General features: G+C 41.0%; 1 protein-coding gene across 2 annotated transcripts in view; it reads right to left on the bottom strand.

Annotated features, from left to right (window-relative positions):
* LOC127943379 (SLAM family member 5) overlaps positions 1–17,226 on the bottom strand; it is a 50,333-nt gene extending 33,107 nt beyond the window's left edge. Inside the window, exons 1-3 of one of the 2 annotated variants that reach the window (XM_052539830.1) lie at positions 17,087–17,226; positions 16,421–16,750; positions 13,981–14,274 (exon numbers count right to left, since the gene is read on the bottom strand). In XM_052539830.1, the coding sequence (XP_052395790.1) occupies positions 13,981–14,274; positions 16,421–16,750; positions 17,087–17,132 (670 nt within the window). In that variant the 5' untranslated portion in view covers positions 17,133–17,226. The remainder of the gene's footprint in view (positions 1–13,980; positions 14,275–16,420; positions 16,751–17,086) is intronic. The other variant, XM_052539831.1, reaches the window with a different exon arrangement.
* Between the last annotated feature and the right edge of the window lie 264 nt (positions 17,227–17,490).

The raw sequence follows: 17,490 nt of genomic DNA, 5'->3' as shown, positions 1-17,490 counted from the left end.
TGACGAAATATTTACAACTTGTATGGGAAACAATGGTTTTGTAGTGGATACAAGGGAAGGTACAACGATCAAGCTCCCAGGTAAAGGTGAATTTCCAGGCTCCAACAACAGTTTTGAACCCTCAGGCAACGAACTCTTCATTCCCTTGACCATTACAGTTGCAATTGAGAATGCAGGTATGTGCACCATGTCTTTTCCAGCTACCCGTCCAACAAACCGTTTCTTAAGTCGACTGGCACTTTGCACCTGCTGGAAAGCCTCTCTCCAGTCAGACTGCAACTCCCTTCCTAGAGTGGTATCGAACTCAGCATGAACTAACTGTCTACATCTGCCTATGATATTCATGCCAATGAGAGCTGGCACAGCTGAAGAACTTTGTGTATCCCGGAATACTAGAAAACCACACTCTGACAGTGTGATACCCATGGTTTCAACTGGTAGCTCAAGATAGCCAAGATATGGGATGTCTAAACCATTGGCAGCAGTAATTTTGAGCCAACCGGATGTGGAAAGCATATCACTTGCGACACCTGCTAAGTACTCTTTGAAGAAATGTTCTGAAATGGTACTGACTTGGCTCCCTGTGTCAAGTAAACACGAAACACTCACTCCCCCAATCTTCAAGTCAACTACAGGACACCTCCCTACAGGATGTTTGAGTAGTCGATCACGGTCTGAGTCCTTAGGAGTTGAGCCAACTGACTGCCCTTGCATCGCCTGGCTCACAGCGATCGAGGGTGTGCATTTCCCTGCGGCATGGACGTTGATGTATCATCATTAACTCTGTTTATTTCTTCTCACACAGTTTTTAGTTATGTGCCCCACCCCATTACACTTGAAGCATATAGGCTGGCTGTCAACAGTAAACCTAGGCTACATCTTAGATGTAGTATGATGCATCGATTCAGGCTTAGTGCAGTGTGAAGTCAGTTTCTGCACAGCTTGAGTCAACTCACCAATGGCTTTGCCTTGTTCTGCCACTACTTTTAGAACCTCGTCAAGTGTAACAGAGCTCGCTGTAGGCATCACCATAGCCGCACACTGGGCTTCTGTAGCTTCAGAGCTTACATTACGGTTAATGACTACTTTAGTAGCACGTAGTTTGGGATCTTCAAGAGACCACATTACAGCTTCATCTCTTACTTCGAGCAAAGTTGACTGTGGCTTGTCCCTCACTAACTTACGAAGTTCTCTTCTAAGTGCGGGATCTCTTACTCCCTCCACAAACTGGTCTCGTAAAGCAACATTTACATTTGCAACCGCATCGGGTGACTGCTTCAAAACAGAGTTCAATGTCTGCGGCAAAGCATGAGAGTAAGCACGAAGGTCTTCACCTTCCAACTGTTTTCGGGTATAGAAAGACTGCAATAACTGGGCAAGACTACGTTTTTCTTTAAAGGACTCACTAAGATAGGCAAAAATGTCTTCTGTTCGCTGAGGTGGATCCCCCCCTTAACCTAATCTCTTCCAAAGCGGCACCTTTCAATAGGGAAAGAACAAAGTCAGTTTGGTCTTCTGGAGTCTGGTTTCTCACAAGCAATACCCTTTCCACTTCTTCAATGAATTCATCTACATTTCTACCATCTTTGTTAAGATTGCCACTAAAAGACTGAATGTGGCGCTCTCTTGGCACATATTTGTAAGACCTAGATGGCTCTCTACTTAGGCTGGCAATAGCTATAGCAATAGCTGCCATAGCTTCAGTCCCCTCTTCGTCCAACTATCCGGTCCCTTGGCCACGAACCCTTAGCCGACGTCGTCACGCTGGACACCCACAGGACAGTTGACAGCCTCCTCTCTGGGTCCCTGCAGCTCACGTACCCACCACTGCCGTATTCCAGAAAGAAAAAAAACATTAAACACCTAAGAGCTCCCAACTGTCAGAAACCCCACTCCTGGTACCAAAAATGTAACCGGGTGTAATGGAAGAAATATACACCAGAAGCAAACTATGCTTTTTCTAATCGGGGTTTTATTCTGACTGCTGTTTAAAGTAGGTGACAGCGGTCAATGGGAGCACGATTAAACTGATAAAAGTCTAATTAAGCAAATAAAGTTTGCCTTGTTCAAAAAGATTTCACAAAGAAAAAAAAAAAGATTTCACCAATTAAACCAAAAAACAGAACTCATGGAAACAGTTTACAGCAAATTTGAGGATGACAATCAAATGTCACAAAAAAACTAAACTCAGTTTCAACCTGTAGATCAATGCACTAATCACAGACTATTCAAACTGGTATACAGTGTAATGTACTCCAACGGATTAGATGTAAATCGATTTCTCCAAACAAAAATTTTTTCAAGATAATTGAAATACGATAACACAAACTGGAATACGGCAGTGGCTGAGGTACAAGAGAAATAAAATCACATTAACAAAGCCACCACCCAAGTTTCACATATTAATCAAGCAGTATCAGAAATAAGCTTTAAACCAAAGATTTATACTATATACACATCACAGATGTATCAAATAAGCATGGCATCAGTATTTTACACCATAAGTCATGAAATGTACATACCCAATCCTTTACCAATCACCACAAGGTTCACTCGTCACACATGCACTTCAAAATAAATCTATAACAAAAAATATACACACCAAATGTTCTTTTAAACTCCGCTTTACAACTTATTTGTGCATAATAAAGATATTATGAATAATATTTACCAAGAAAGAGGATTATAAAACGCAGTAAATCCGCTCAATGCACACACAACCACATGGAGCTCCTCTGTACAATCAAAATGGCTTCTCTGGTCGCGCGCACACATTTCAGCGCAAGTGAACATTATCGCGAGAAAAGAGGGATTTCTTAAAGGGGCCATGAACATTTTTAATGCAAAATAGAAATTAGGTATATTTACACTACTTGGCCACATTCTCCCCTGCTAAAAAGTTATTGTCCTCAATGATGCCAATACATATTTTTTACTTACTTCACTGCCTCTCTGAAGAACACACTACCAAGGCTTGTCAAAACCTGGGAAAAAACTTCAGGACTGAGTGAGACAGAATTACAGGCCGATCTTGGCTCATTAAATGGGTTGGAATAAACACCCGCATTGGCCCGGGATGTTCTTCTGGGTGTGGGCACAGGCCTCCTAGACACAGGTTTGTTTGTGGCAGGCTGTTCTTGTTCTACCAACTGCTCCAATTCAGCCGGCTGTTCCACACAATCCAGAACGTGAACAGGTTCAACATCCAAGGCTTCCTCACACCCAGAAACTCCAACACCCACATACCTGGTCTCTTCGAGATGAGGTAATGTAACCTCTTCCAACACCACATACTCTGGGTCAGTATTTTCAAAGTCCACCTGTTCAAACTGATTCTGAGAAGGTGATGACGACAAACTACTCTCTGCTACCACTGGTTCCACAACAGAATTTACACAAGGGCACAAGTCAACTCTGTGGACTCTCTTACAGGGACCCCCCTCCAGAGGTTCAACAGTATATGTGGTGCCCAGTACATCTATGACCCGATACACTGTAGGAGCCCAAGCATCCTGTATTTTGTTTCTGCCAACAGGTCTGTGACACAAATACACTGTCTGACCAACACCAACGGTAGGACAGTAGATCTTGTCGTTTAACAGAGCGAGTCTCTGAACAGTCGACACAGTTCAGCTATTACCTCACTTTCAAAGTTTCTTCCCTGATCTGAATGCAACCTCTCTGGTACTCCATATTTCATAAACCACTCTTTTAGTAAAATCTTGGTTGTGGTATCAGCCCGCTGGTCTCTGGTAGGGACTGCCTGTGTAAATTTAGTAAACACATCTGTTACAACCAACACATTCTCACGACCATCTGTGGCAGGTTCGAGCACCGTATAATCTACCGCCACCAGTTCCAAAGGTCTTGAAGCTAAGAATGGCTTCATAGGAGGACGGATTCTCGGCTGCGGCATCTTGGTTAGAATACACCGTTAACATTTCTTAACCCACCTCTCTACATCATCATACATGCCGACCCAGAAGCATCTCTGCCTTAACAGGTTGAGGGTTCGTTCAATACCCTGGTGTCCCATCTTGTCATGCACACTTTCAAGGACTTGATCTTTTAAACAGGCTGGCAGGAGCAGCTGCTGGCACTCACCAAGGCGAAGATCCTCCACAACACGATAGAGCAACCCATCTGTCTCTCTAACATGTTTCCACTGCTTTAACAGTGACAATAAAGGCTTTGGTAGGTGGTGTCGTTGCTGACTAGATGGCTTTCGCTGATGATCCCAAAACTCTCTGAAAGAGCAGATGATTGAGTCATTTAGCTGGAAATCCTTTAACTGAGCTTTTGTATAGCCCGGAAGGGTAAATGTACCTCCCTGAGAAACAGTCTCTTCCACTCTGGCTCCACACTCTAAAGCACGGATCTGACTCACTCTGCAGCACTGATCACCAGCTGTCACCAATTCCACATCTAAGAGTGTACACTTGTTGATCACATTACAAATGGCAACACAATCATCGAATTCCACATCCTCAGAACTAGTAGGCTCCCCTGCTAATGGCTGCCTAGAGAGGGCATCAACAGCAGCAGCATTATGCCGTCCGGGCCGGTACTTAACCTCAAAATCGAAAACAGCTAATTGGGCCACCCATCGTTGCTCGATAGCACCTAGTTTAGCTGTTTTCAGATAACATAATGGATTGTTATCAGTGACGATTACAAATTTTGAGCCTAACAGATACCCCCGGAATTTTTCGGAAACAGCCCATTTGAGAGCTAGTAGTTCAAGCTTCATACTACTATAGTTCCGGTCATTCTTCTCAGCATTTCGTAGCCTTCTACTAGCATAGGCAATCACTCTCTTACAGCCACCTTGTTGCTGGTAGAGGACTGCACCTAGTCCTTCACTACTAGCATCTGTCTCCACTATAAATGGAAGAGAAAAGTCTGCATAGCCCAATATTGGAGCCGATGTTAGCTTCTCTTTTATGAAACTCAAAGGCTGTCTGACACTCTGCTGACCACAGTGTACAAAACTCAGGCTTTCTCACGATTCTGTGATGTTTCAGGCATAAGTTGACCAGGTCTTGGAGAGGGCCGGCGATTTTGGAAAAACCTTCAATGAACTTTCTATAATAACTACAGAAGCCTAGGAATGATCTTAACTCCTTTACTGTACCAGGTGGTTTCCATTGTTTCACAGCTTCAATTTTTCCAGGGTCAGTACCAATGCCTTGAGCAGATATTTGATGACCCAAGAATTGTACTTCTTCCTGGAGAAAATGGCATTTTCCAAGTTTAACCTTGAGCCCTGTTTCCTTCAGTCTACTGAACACGACATCTAGTCTCTGGAGCGGTTCATGGAAATTAGATGAATATACCAGGATATCATCCAGATAGACTAAAAGGATCTGGAAGATCAAGTCTCCCATCGTGGATGTCATAAGGCGCTGGGACGTAGATGGTCCATTACAGACTCCAAAAGGCATACGGGAGTATTAAAATATACCAAATGGGGTAGTGAAGGCTGTCTTTTGCTGATCTTGCTCACGCACAGCCACCTGATGATACCCACTAGCCAAATCAATAGTTGAAAAGAACTTTGCACCTTGTAATGCGTCAAAACATTCGTCAATGCGGGGCAAGGGGAAGGCGTCTCGTTTAGTTTTGGAGTTTAATTGTCTGTAGTCGACACAGAGTCTAAGACTACCATCTGTCTTTCTCACAAGTACTATGGGCGATGCATAGGCACTTTTGCTGGGTTTGAAAACCCCCTTCCTAAGAAGCTTGGTGATATGCTCCCTGACCTCACCATACTGGGTTGGTGGTATGCGGTGATAGGGCTGGGAAATTGGAACATCATCTACCAGATGGATCTCATGCTGCACTTTGTCAGAAAATCCTAGTTCCTCATCGTCCATCACGAATACATCCACATACCTCAATAGCAAAGATTTAAGCTCCACCTGTTGCTCAGCAGTACCGCCTAACTGTAGCTTGTTAAGGTATCTGTCAACACCTGTCTCTCTTCTGTGTTTACAGTTATCTCTTCAACTCCATCCGAGATTATCTGGAACTTCACAACCTTCAGTTGGACTTAAGGATTCAACAGGACAGAGAGTACCCAGCCGGGTGTTGGGCTGCAACCATACATCCTCTGACGAAAGATTTACAACTTGTATGGGAAACAATGGTTTTGTAGTGGATACAAGGGAAGGTACAACAATCAAGCTCCCAGGTAAAGGTGAATTTCCAGGCTCCAACAACAGTTTTGAACCCTCAGGCAACGAACTCTTCATTCCCTTGACCATTACAGTTGCAATTGAGAATGCAGGTATGTGCACCATCTCTTTTCCAGCTACCCGTCCAACAAACCGTTTCTTAAGTCGACTGGCACTTTGCACCTGCTGGAAAGCCTCTCTCCAGTCAGACTGCAACTCCCTTCCTAGAGTGGTATCGAACTCAGCATGAACTAACTGTCTACATCTGCCTATGATATTCATGCCAATGAGAGCTGGCACAGCTGAAGAACTTTGTGTATCCCGGAATACTAGAAAACCACACTCTGACAGTGTGATACCCATGGTTTCAACTGGTAGCTCAAGATAGCCAAGATATGGGATGTCTAAACCATTGGCAGCAGTAATTTTGAGCCAACCGGATGTGGAAAGCATATCACTTGCGTCACCTGCTAAGTGCTCTTTGAAGAAATGTTCTGAAATGGTACTGACTTGGCTCCCTGTGTCAAGTAAACACGAAACACTCACTCCCCCAATCTTCAAGTCAACTACAAGACACCTCCCTACAGCATGTTTGAGTAGTCGATCACGGTCTGAGTCCTTAGAAGTTGAGCCAACAGACTGTCCTTGCATCGCCTGGCTCACAGCGATCGAGGGTGTGCATTTCCCTGCGGCATGGACGTTGATGCATCATCATTAACTCTGTTTATTTCTTCTCACACAGTTTTTAGTTATGTGCCCCACCCCATTACACTTGAAGCATATAGGCTGGCTGTCATCAGTAAACCTAGGCTGCATCTTAGATTTAGTATGATGCATCGATTCAGGCTAAGTGCAGTGTGAAGTCAGTTTCTGCACAGCTTGAGTCAACTCACCAATGGCTTTGCCTTGTTCTGCCACTACTTTTAGAACCTCGTCAAGTGTAACAGAGCTCGCTGTAGGCATCACCATAGCCGCACACTGGGCTTCTGTAGCTTCAGAGCTTACATTACGGTTAATGACTACTTTAGTAGCACGTAGTTTGGGATCTTCAAGAGACCACATTACAGCTTCATCTCTTACTTCGAGCAAAGTTGACTGTGGCTTGTCCCTCACTAACTTACGAAGTTCTCTTCTAAGTGCGGGATCTCTTACTCCCTCCACAAACTGGTCTCGTAAAGCAACATTTACATTTGCAACCGCATCGGGTGACTGCTTCAAAACCGAGTTCAATGTCTGCGGCAAAGCATGAGAGTAAGCACGAAGGTCTTCACCTTCCAACTGTTTTCGGGTATAGAAAGACTGCAATAACTGGGCAAGACTACGTTTTTCTTTAAAGGACTCACTAAGATAGGCAAAAATGTCTTCTGTTCGCTGAGGTGGATCCCCCCCTTAACCTAATCTCTTCCAAAGCGGCACCTTTCAATAGGGAAAGAACAAAGTAAGTTTGGTCTTCTGGAGTCTGGTTTCTCACAAGCAATACCCTTTCCACTTCTTCAATGAATTCATCTACATTTCTACCATCTTTGTTAAGATCGCCACTAAAAGACTGAATGTGGCGCTCTCTTGGCACATATATGTAAGACCTAGATGGCTCTCTACTTAGGCTGGCAATAGCTATAGCAATAGCTGCCATAGCTTCAGTCCCCTCTTCGTCCAACGATCCGGTCCCTTGGCCACGAACCCTTAGCCGACGTCGTCACGCTGGACACCCACAGGACAGTTGACAGCCTCCTCTCTGGGTCCCTGGAGCTCACGTACCCACCACTACCGTATTCCAGAAAAAAAAAACATTAAACACCTAAGAGCTCCCAACTGTCAGAAACCCCACTCCTGGTACCAAAAATGTAACCGGGTGTAATGGAAGAAATATACACCAGAAGCAAACTATGCTTTTTCTAATCGGGGTTTTATTCTGACTGCTGTTTAAAGTAGGTGACAGCGGTCAATGGGAGCACGATTAAACTGATAAAAGTCTAATTAAGCAAATAAAGTTTGCCTTGTTCAAAAAGATTTCACAAAGAAAAAAAAAGATTTCACCAATTAAACAAAAAAACAGAACTCATGGAAACAGTTTACAGCAAATTTGAGGATGACAATCAAATGTCACAAAAAAACTAAACTCAGTTTCAACCTGTAGATCAATGCACTAATCACAGACTATTCAAACTGGTATACAGTGTAATGTACTCCAACGGATTAGATGTAAATCCATTTCTCCAAACAAAATTTTTTTCAAGATAATTGAAATACGATAACACCAACTGGAATACGGCAGTGGCTGAGGTACAAGAGAAATAAAATCACATTAACAAAGCCACCACCCAAGTCTCACATATTAATCAAGCAGTATCAGAAATATGCTTTAAACCAAAGATTTATACTATATACACATCACAGATGTATCAAATAAGCATGGCATCAGTATTTTACACCATAAATCATGAAATGTACATACCCAATCCTTTACCAATCACCACAAGGTTCACTCGTCACACATGCACTTCAAATAAATCTATAACAAAAAATATACACACCAAATGTTCTTTTAAACTCCGCTTTACAACTTATTTGTGCATAATAAAGATATTATGAATAATATTTACCAAGAAAGAGGATTATAAAACGCAGTAAATCCGCTCAATGCACACACAACCACGAGCTCCTCTGTACAATCAAAATGGCTTCTCTGGTCGCGCGCACACATTTCAGCGAAAGTGAACAGTATCGCGAGAAAAGAGGGATTCTTAAAGGGGCCATGAACATTTTTAATGCAAAATAGAAATTAGGTATATTTACACTGCTTGGCTACATATATTAATAATTGAATAAAAAAAATGAGCAAAATAATAATGTTATTATTTAGATGTTGTTATTTGTTCAAATTTACATGGTTTCCTAAAACACTGTGAATGGAAACCTAGACAACAATCACCGCTAAGATATAATGTGTACCAATAACCGGTTTTGTTTTGTTGTTTTTGTGTAAACAGATATTGCAGATCTGGAGAAAAATGCAGCACTGCTAATCTTACCATCAAGTTCCTCTTCTGTCTGGACAATGTAAGTTTTGATATGTCATGTCTTTGTGTTCGCTAACTGACTCAATGATTCGCGGACCCACTACGAACTCCCGAACGTATTCAAATGATTCGCGATCCCCAAACTGACTCAAATGATTCGCGAATCCGCTGTGAACTCCCGAAATGACTCAAATGATTCGCGAACCCACTACGAACTCCCGAACGGATTCAAATGATTCGCGATCCCCAAACTGACTCAAATGATTCGCGAACCCGCTTTGAACTCCCGAAATGATCCAAATGATTCGCGAAACCCGCTCCGAACTGCCGAAATGATTCAAATGATTCGCGATCCCGCTCCGAACTGCCGAACTGATTCAAATGAGTCGCGAACCCGCTTTGAACTCCCGAACTGATTCAAATTATTCAAGTTATTATTTAGATGTTGTTATTTGTTCAAATTTAAAGGGTTTCCAAAAACACTGTGAATGTAAACCGAGACAACCGTCCGTACTCCAGAACTGACTCAAACATTTCTGGAAAAATGAGCGCCCACATTTGAAATAACGAACTTGAGAGCGCAAAAGACATGATATGTGAACAGCCCCTTACTTATAGCCGTGTTTGCTGCTCTTTAATTTAATTATTTGTCATTTGTGTGAAATTATGTACCACAAATTAACAGTTTTGCTTTATGGATTATATTTTTTTTATCTGTTGAACACCAAACATAAACAAAAAGAAGTTTTAAACTCATTATTTTCATTAATTAAAAAAAAGTAAACGATTTGTTTGCATTTGCGCTAGCATATTCACGCGGCGCTGTCTCGTGAGTGCAGTGGAAGGTTTTCAATTCCAACGGTCGAGAAGAGATTGATCCCGATCTGCTGATTTAAATTGATGGTCTGACAGAAATATTGTTGTGGTAAGTCAGAGAAATACATTCTTTTTAAAGTAATTTACTTTTTATAAGCTTGAAACCCATTAGTAATTAAGTAGTCAATGTTTCTACAGCGGATTTACACTAAAACACGAAAGAGCCTGAACCGCGACAGTGTCACAAGTTGCCTTACATCCATAAGTTTTGTTGTGCTTGTTGCAAACTGTTAAATTAAGTGTTTTCCGATCCTAAGCTTAGAAAAAAAGATGCAAGACTTTAAACTTTCCAGTACTCCTGTGTACTGATAATCCGGTTTCCACCCAGTCCCAGGAGGTTTGTCTGTTTTTACATGAAGGAAATTAACACATTTCAAACTCACCAACTAGACACCACACACAATAAACAGAACCAAAATCTGTGAAACATCTTCAACCGTTTCAGTCCTCAGATATGAAGAAACAAACTCTTCAGAACTGTTGACAGATGAGCTGATGTGAGGCTGATCTGTAGTAAAGTCATGTGAAACTGCACCGTCAGTTAAAATAAGTGTTGATACGTGTGAACATCCACCTCTTTTTGCTGATTAATTCACACTCGCTGAACTTTACTGCTTTGAGCTCTAGAACATTTCAACTTCCTGCAGTTCTGTTCAGTGGTGTCGTTTTCATAAGAAATAAACTGACCCATAATATTATCAGTGGCTAGAGAAGTTAAAAGTGTCTTAAGCAGCCGTCTTCAGCTCATTTGGTGTTCATTTCTTATCAAATGTCTCCGAATTCACTGATAAACACATTAAATGAATACAAACATACCAATATCTGTGCAAGAACAGGAAACTGCTGTAATCATATCAATTATTTATAATAGAACAGAATAAAATACAATACAATAAAATATAACATCATCTGCAAGATTAACTTCAAACATGTTGAGATTCAGACTAAAAATTAAAGATTCAAATTAAGATTCAGACTAATGAACAAAGTTCACATTTAAGCATTTGAGGATGAGGAATATAGAAATACTTAAAAAAACATAAATCAAAAGCTCTGTTCATCTCTCCTGGATCTGATGTCATAAACCAGAACTACAGCAGCAGCGGCGGCAGCCACGCCCACCAGAGCAGTGACGACCAATCGGATCACAGCTTCAGTAGCGTCACAACCGTGGACAGAGTCTGAGGAATAAAACATCAAATATGAATTCAGTTCAGAGCTCAGTCAATAATGATAAAAATATCATTAAACATCTGTTTTATTTGTTATATGTTTCTATTTTGCATTTTAATTCCAATCATGTAATTTATTTTTAAACGGTCAAATCATTATTACATTCCAGATTTATTTTTTAATTTCTTTATAAGATTCTTTGTAAAATGCTGTACATTTGACATTGAATTTGTATGTTTGTTATTAGATCTCTCTAAATATCCTCTGAATATTATTAGTTTAGTTTCCTTAATTTTACTGTTGGTATGCCTATAAATCAATAAAATAACCACACAGACCATTAAGGGAAATATAACTGGTATTAATTTAAACTCGTCTCTCATGTGAAAATTTAGCACTGATTCATGAGAATCAGGCGTGCAGTTCTGTTATCCAACAATACAAGGGGAAATTTCTATCCCCTCACCCTCAAACAACTTTATACCAACTCTAATTCAGTTATCTTTTCGAAAACATTCATAGGATGGCTTCTTTACATATTAGATAAATTCAGACATGCTCCGTCTTCTCTTCATCTCTCTCCTCCGGCGTTCAACCAGTACCATCCCATTACAACCAATAAGTATTTTTTACTTAAAGGGAAACTCCGCCCCAAAATGAAAATGTTATCATTAATCACTTACCCCCATGTCATTCCAAACCCATAAAAGCTTTTTTTATCTTCGTAACATAATTTAGGATATTTTTGATGAAAACCGGAAGGCTTGTTACTGTCCAATAGATTGCCAAATAAAATACACTGTCAAGGTCCAGGATGAAAAGCATCGTCAGAATAGTCCATCTGCCATAAGATTATAAAGTGATGCAAATACTTTTTGTATGAGAAAAATTACTTTTTAAATAATTACTTCATTTAACGATGTCCTCTGTCTCTCTCCACATCACTGTAGTGCCGTTTTGGAGAATAGGAGCTGAACGCAGGCAGCATACGCTCTTCTGAGTAAGCCACACCACAAGGATACACTGTTTTCATTCAAATCAGAATCAGAATGAACTTTATTGCCACGTATGTTTACACATACAAGGAATTTGTTTTTGTGACGGAAGCTTCCACAGTGTAACAGAATGACAGCTACAGAACAAAAACAACAATAGAAGTAAATAAGGAATAACAATATACAAATTGACAATTGTATGTGCTATATTACTGTTTCTGGTAGGAAATGTAACATGCTGTCTGTATTTCTGCAGTTCACAGGAGAGATTCACTTTATTAAAGTCCCAAGAATGATTAAAACAGAGTCCAGGTGTTGTTGTAGGTCAGTCTCTGTGATCTGATCAGCGAGTTTCTGTAAAGCCAAGCGCACTTGTGCTTGCGGAGGAATGTAGACGCTTACGAGAATGAATGAGTGAAACTCCCGCGGCGAGTAGAGAGGCTTATAGTTAATGAACAGTGCTTCCTGATCGGGATAACACATCTTCTTTAACACTGTTACATCTGTACACTACCTTTCGTTGATGTAAAATCATGTCCCGATGGCACGCAATTTACAGGTTGATTCTGCATCGTGGACTGCTGTGTTGTCCGTATTGGCATCATTCAGCCAGGTTTCCATAAAACACAGAGCGGCAGAGTGTGAGAAATAATTTGTCCGGGTGAGCAGAAGGAGTTCGTCCGTTTTGTTGGGTAGAGAGCAGAAGTTTGCCAGATGGATGTTTGGAAACGGCATTCGAAATCCACGTTGCCTAAGCTTCACGAGAGCGCCGGCTCGCTTCCCCCGTCTGAGCGTCCTGAAGCTCGTGATCAGAACAGCTACACCGCCCGCCAGCTACTATGTCCAGCAAAACATCAGAATAGTTGAAAACAGAGTGGTGAATGTCCAGCAATTTGTCTCTGGAGAAACTGATTCTAGGAATATAACTAAAGAGAGCACATGTGTGGAGCACATGTGGGGGCCGCCATCATCAAGCTAAAGTATAAATACATGTAGAAAACCTATCCTTGTGGTGCAACTGACACAGAAGAGCATACGCTGTCAACATTCAGCTCATATTCTCCAAAATGGTGCTAAGGTGATGCGGAGAGACAAAGAGGAGATGAAAGTCATTATTTTTGTTTTCTTCTCATGCATAAACTATTGTCTCTGTTTCATAACATTATAGTAGAACCACTGATGGCAGATGGACTAATCTGATGATCCTTTTCATACTTTTCTGGACCTTGACACTGTTATTTATTTGGCAGTCTATGGGATATTTTCATCCAAAATATCTTAAATTGTGTTTCAAAGATGAACAAAGCTTTTAGGGTTTTGAATGACATGGAGGTAAGTGATTGATGACAACATTATCATTTTGGGGTGGAGTATCCCTTTAACAAATAATAATAATAATTCCTGCTTCAATCAAAATTAACTTTCAAATTTAGGCGAGGGGGGGGGGGGGCACATAAAACATAAGTATAAAATATTAGAAAATAGCAATAAAGAAAAATTAACCAATCAATTAAATTAAATTTCAACTGGGATTCATTTGTGTGCGAGAGAAAGAAAGAGAGAGAGATAGAGAGTGTGAGGGTACATGCTTCAGTTAAAGCAGTGCATTAATATAAGTTATTCAAAGTTTAATTTAAACATTAAAATGTAAAAATAAAAAATTGTTGGATTTTTTTTAAAGTTTAAAATCGAGTATTCCACAAAGCGATGTAATAAACGCTAATATCATCTCTGCTGTACCTGAACATGTGTGACAGAGCTGAGTGATGTCCAGGTGTTGAGTCTGGTTGCTGATGGGATTGTTGAGCACACAGCTGTAGCTGTTTTTATCCTGATATTCCACCTCCAGAGGTAGAGAGAGACTGATGCTGAGATCAGACACACTGATGCTGGACAATAAACTGTTTCCTTTGTACCAGGAGAGAGTCACATGACTCACATTCACCACTGAACACAGCAGTGAACAATATGAGGATGATGATGATGATGAAGACAAAGAAAAGATTCTGCTGAAGACAGGAACAGGCAGACGAGCTGAAAACATGAGAGAGTAAATCAGTGAATGTTTAATGAAGATTTTTTTTTGTAATTATTAAGCCCTTTCACACATAAAAAATTTTCCGGAAAAATACCAGTAAATTGCCGTAAAGAGATCATGTCTGAACAGGACCTTTTAAAAAATACTGGTAAATTCGTTCCAGCAATTTACTGAGATGAGAAGTTGTAACATTACCAGTAAATTGCCGGAATTATGCTGTTTTTGAACGCAGAAGGAAAATTACTGGTATGAGCACGTACAAGTTCAGCACGCGGTGACGTAAGACGTTTTCTCCTTGCCAATCATAACAATGTGACGCATTCACGCACTGTTTACGAAAATAAAAGAAATGCCATCCAACTGGAGTGACAGTGAAATAAAAGCGATTCTCCTTATCCGGGCGAATGAAGAAATTTGTCGTCATCTGAGAGGAACTGTTAGTGATGCATTAACGTTTGTTAAAATAACTAACTGTTAACTGTCTCCAAGAGCAAGGCATTGACAGGACATAGTCATGTCATCAATAAACTGAAAACATTGCATCTTAAATCAGAAATGCAATGTAGGGATTGTATGTACATTATGAACAGCAGCAGCATAAGAACGGTGGCAATAAATACAGTTGGTTGAGTGTGCAAAAGTATTGTTAAACAATGTATTCTATGCAAAACAACATTAGTTCAATTATATTTTTATAGAAATATTTTACTGTGTTTTGTACAGTAAATACGTTATACAGATACAATGTAATAGTTTGAACAATGTGCAGTGACCAGTGCAGTAAAAGAGCAGGTGCAGGTTAGATTGGTGGTGTGGCGTTCAGAAGTGTCACAGCCTCGGGGAAGAAGCTCTTCTCGAGTCTACTAGTGCAAGAGCGTAGGCTCCTGTAACGCCTGCCGGATGGAAGGAGGGTAAAAAGTCCATGGTTAGGGTGAGAGGCATCCTTGATGATGTTTCTTGTCCTGCCCAGACAGCGCTTGTGATAAATGTTCTCGATGGAGGTTAACTGGGTGCCGGTCATCCGTTGAGCAGTTTTCACCACCCGCTTGAGTGCTTTGCGGTCAGATGTGGAGCAATTGCTGTACCATACTGAGATGCAGTTTGTGAGTATGCTTTCAATGGTACAGCGGTAGAATTCAGCAAGGATTTTGGGACTCAGGTGAACTTTCTTAAGGCTCTGTAAGAAGTAAAGGCACCAGGGTGGAGGTGTTTAGGGACCAGATGAGGTCATCAGAGATGTGGATGCCAAGGAACTTGAAACTCGACACACGGTCCACTACATCTCAGTTAATGTAGATGGGTGTGTGTGCATGATTCCTAGTCCGCCTGAAGTCCACAATGATCTCCTTTGTCTTCTGTGTGTTTAGTTCCAGGTTGTTGGTGGCACATCACACAGCCAGGTGCTGCACCTCATCCCTGTAGGCTGACTCATCGTCATCTTTGATCAGACCTACCACCGTGGAGTCATCTGCAAATTTGATTATGGTGTTGGAGCCATAAACAGGAACACAGTCATGGGTAAATAAGGGAGTACCGGAGAGTGCTCAGTACGCAGCCCTGTGGCACACCGGTGTTCAGGGTGATGATGGAGGAGGAGAGGTTATCTAACTTAACAGACTGAGTTTTGTCCTTTTGAACTAACTTTCGTTGGGGAAGTCTTGGCCAAGTGGTTAGAGAGTTTGAGTCCTAACCCTAAGGTTGTGGGTTCGAGTCTTGGGCCTGCAATACCACGAGTGAGGTGCCCTTGAGCAAGGCACCGAACCCCAACTGCTCCCCAGGTGCCAGAGTATAAATGGCTGCCCACTGCTCCAGGTGTGTGTTCACAGTGTGTTTGTGTTCACTGCTCTGTGTTTGTGCACATTGGATGGGTTAAATGCAGAGCACTAATTCTGAGTATGGGTCACCATACTTGGCTGTATGTAACGTCACTTTCACTTTCTTTCACTACAACATTAACGACAGAAATTCTGAAATAAGAGTGCAAGGTTTATCTGTCAATCAGATGATTGTGAGACGAAAATACTCGGCTAACGATCTGTCAATAAATGTGTATGTGATATTAAAGGACTAGGATTGTTTAGTTATTTGTCTATAATTATTATGAAGACTAGCAGCACAAACTACACTGTAACTGTGACTTACCAGAGACAGTAACATTGAATCCGTGTGTGGTCTTTCTCCTGCTGCTGATGATTATTTGATAAAGTCCAGAGTCTGTGGTTCTGGTGTTTGTGATGGTTATAGATCCAGTCTGACGATCCAGCTTCAGTCTGCCTCTGAATCTCACATCAGGACCATCATCAAATGTGGAGAAGATGCCAGCCTCTTTATTGATTTGAGCGATTCGAATCTCTGGATGTCCAAATGTCCACGTTATCAGATCATATGTCTGTATTTCAGTAACACCAGATTCTAGAGAGACTGAATCTCCCTCCATCACCATCTTCACTGCATCTGAATCAGCAAACACACCTGAAGAACAAACAGAAAAAGATTTTTAAATAACTTTATGATGGTTTACTGGTTTACTGTAGTAGACAGTTTGAAAATTACATTCTGAAATTAATATCCAAACAAAACGGATTATTAACTGCATCTTTGTGGTGATTGCCAATAAAATGTTTTTTTATTTTACTGATCCAGGAGCTTTGAGCTCCACAACTTCAAACACAAAAAACACTTTAACTTCAGACGAGACTCACGTCACGCCTGATATACTGAAAATGAAAGCTGTATGAGCTTCAGTAATTTTACATAAAGGATATTTAAAAAAAAAAAAAAACATATAAAAACACATTTCAAACTCACCAGCAAGACGCCACAAACACAAACAGAACCAAAATCTTTCAAACATCTTGAACGGTTTTCAGTCCACAAATATGAAGAGACAAACTCTTGAGCTACTGTGACGCTGGTCTGTAGTAAAGTGATGTGAAACTCCACCATCGGCTAAATAACTTCCTATTTATTCAGTGTTGATGTGTATGACCAACTAGCTCTTTTTAGCTAGAGTAAGCCACAGCTTCCTTTAGATCAATGGTGTCATTTTTAACAGAAATAAACGTTAAAAGTGTCTTATGACGTGACATGACATTAAGCCAAGTATGGTGACCCATACTCAGAACTTAACCCATCCAAAGTGCACACACACACAGAGCAGTGAACACACACCTGGAGCGGTGGGCAGCGATTTATGCTGTGGCAGCCTACTG

This window comes from Carassius gibelio, chromosome A22 (genome assembly GCF_023724105.1).
Source record: "Carassius gibelio isolate Cgi1373 ecotype wild population from Czech Republic chromosome A22, carGib1.2-hapl.c, whole genome shotgun sequence".
Classification (NCBI taxonomy): Eukaryota; Metazoa; Chordata; class Actinopteri; order Cypriniformes; family Cyprinidae; genus Carassius; species Carassius gibelio.
The sequence above is the reverse complement of the archived record's forward strand: the minus strand, read 5'-3'. Positions and strand labels throughout refer to the sequence as shown.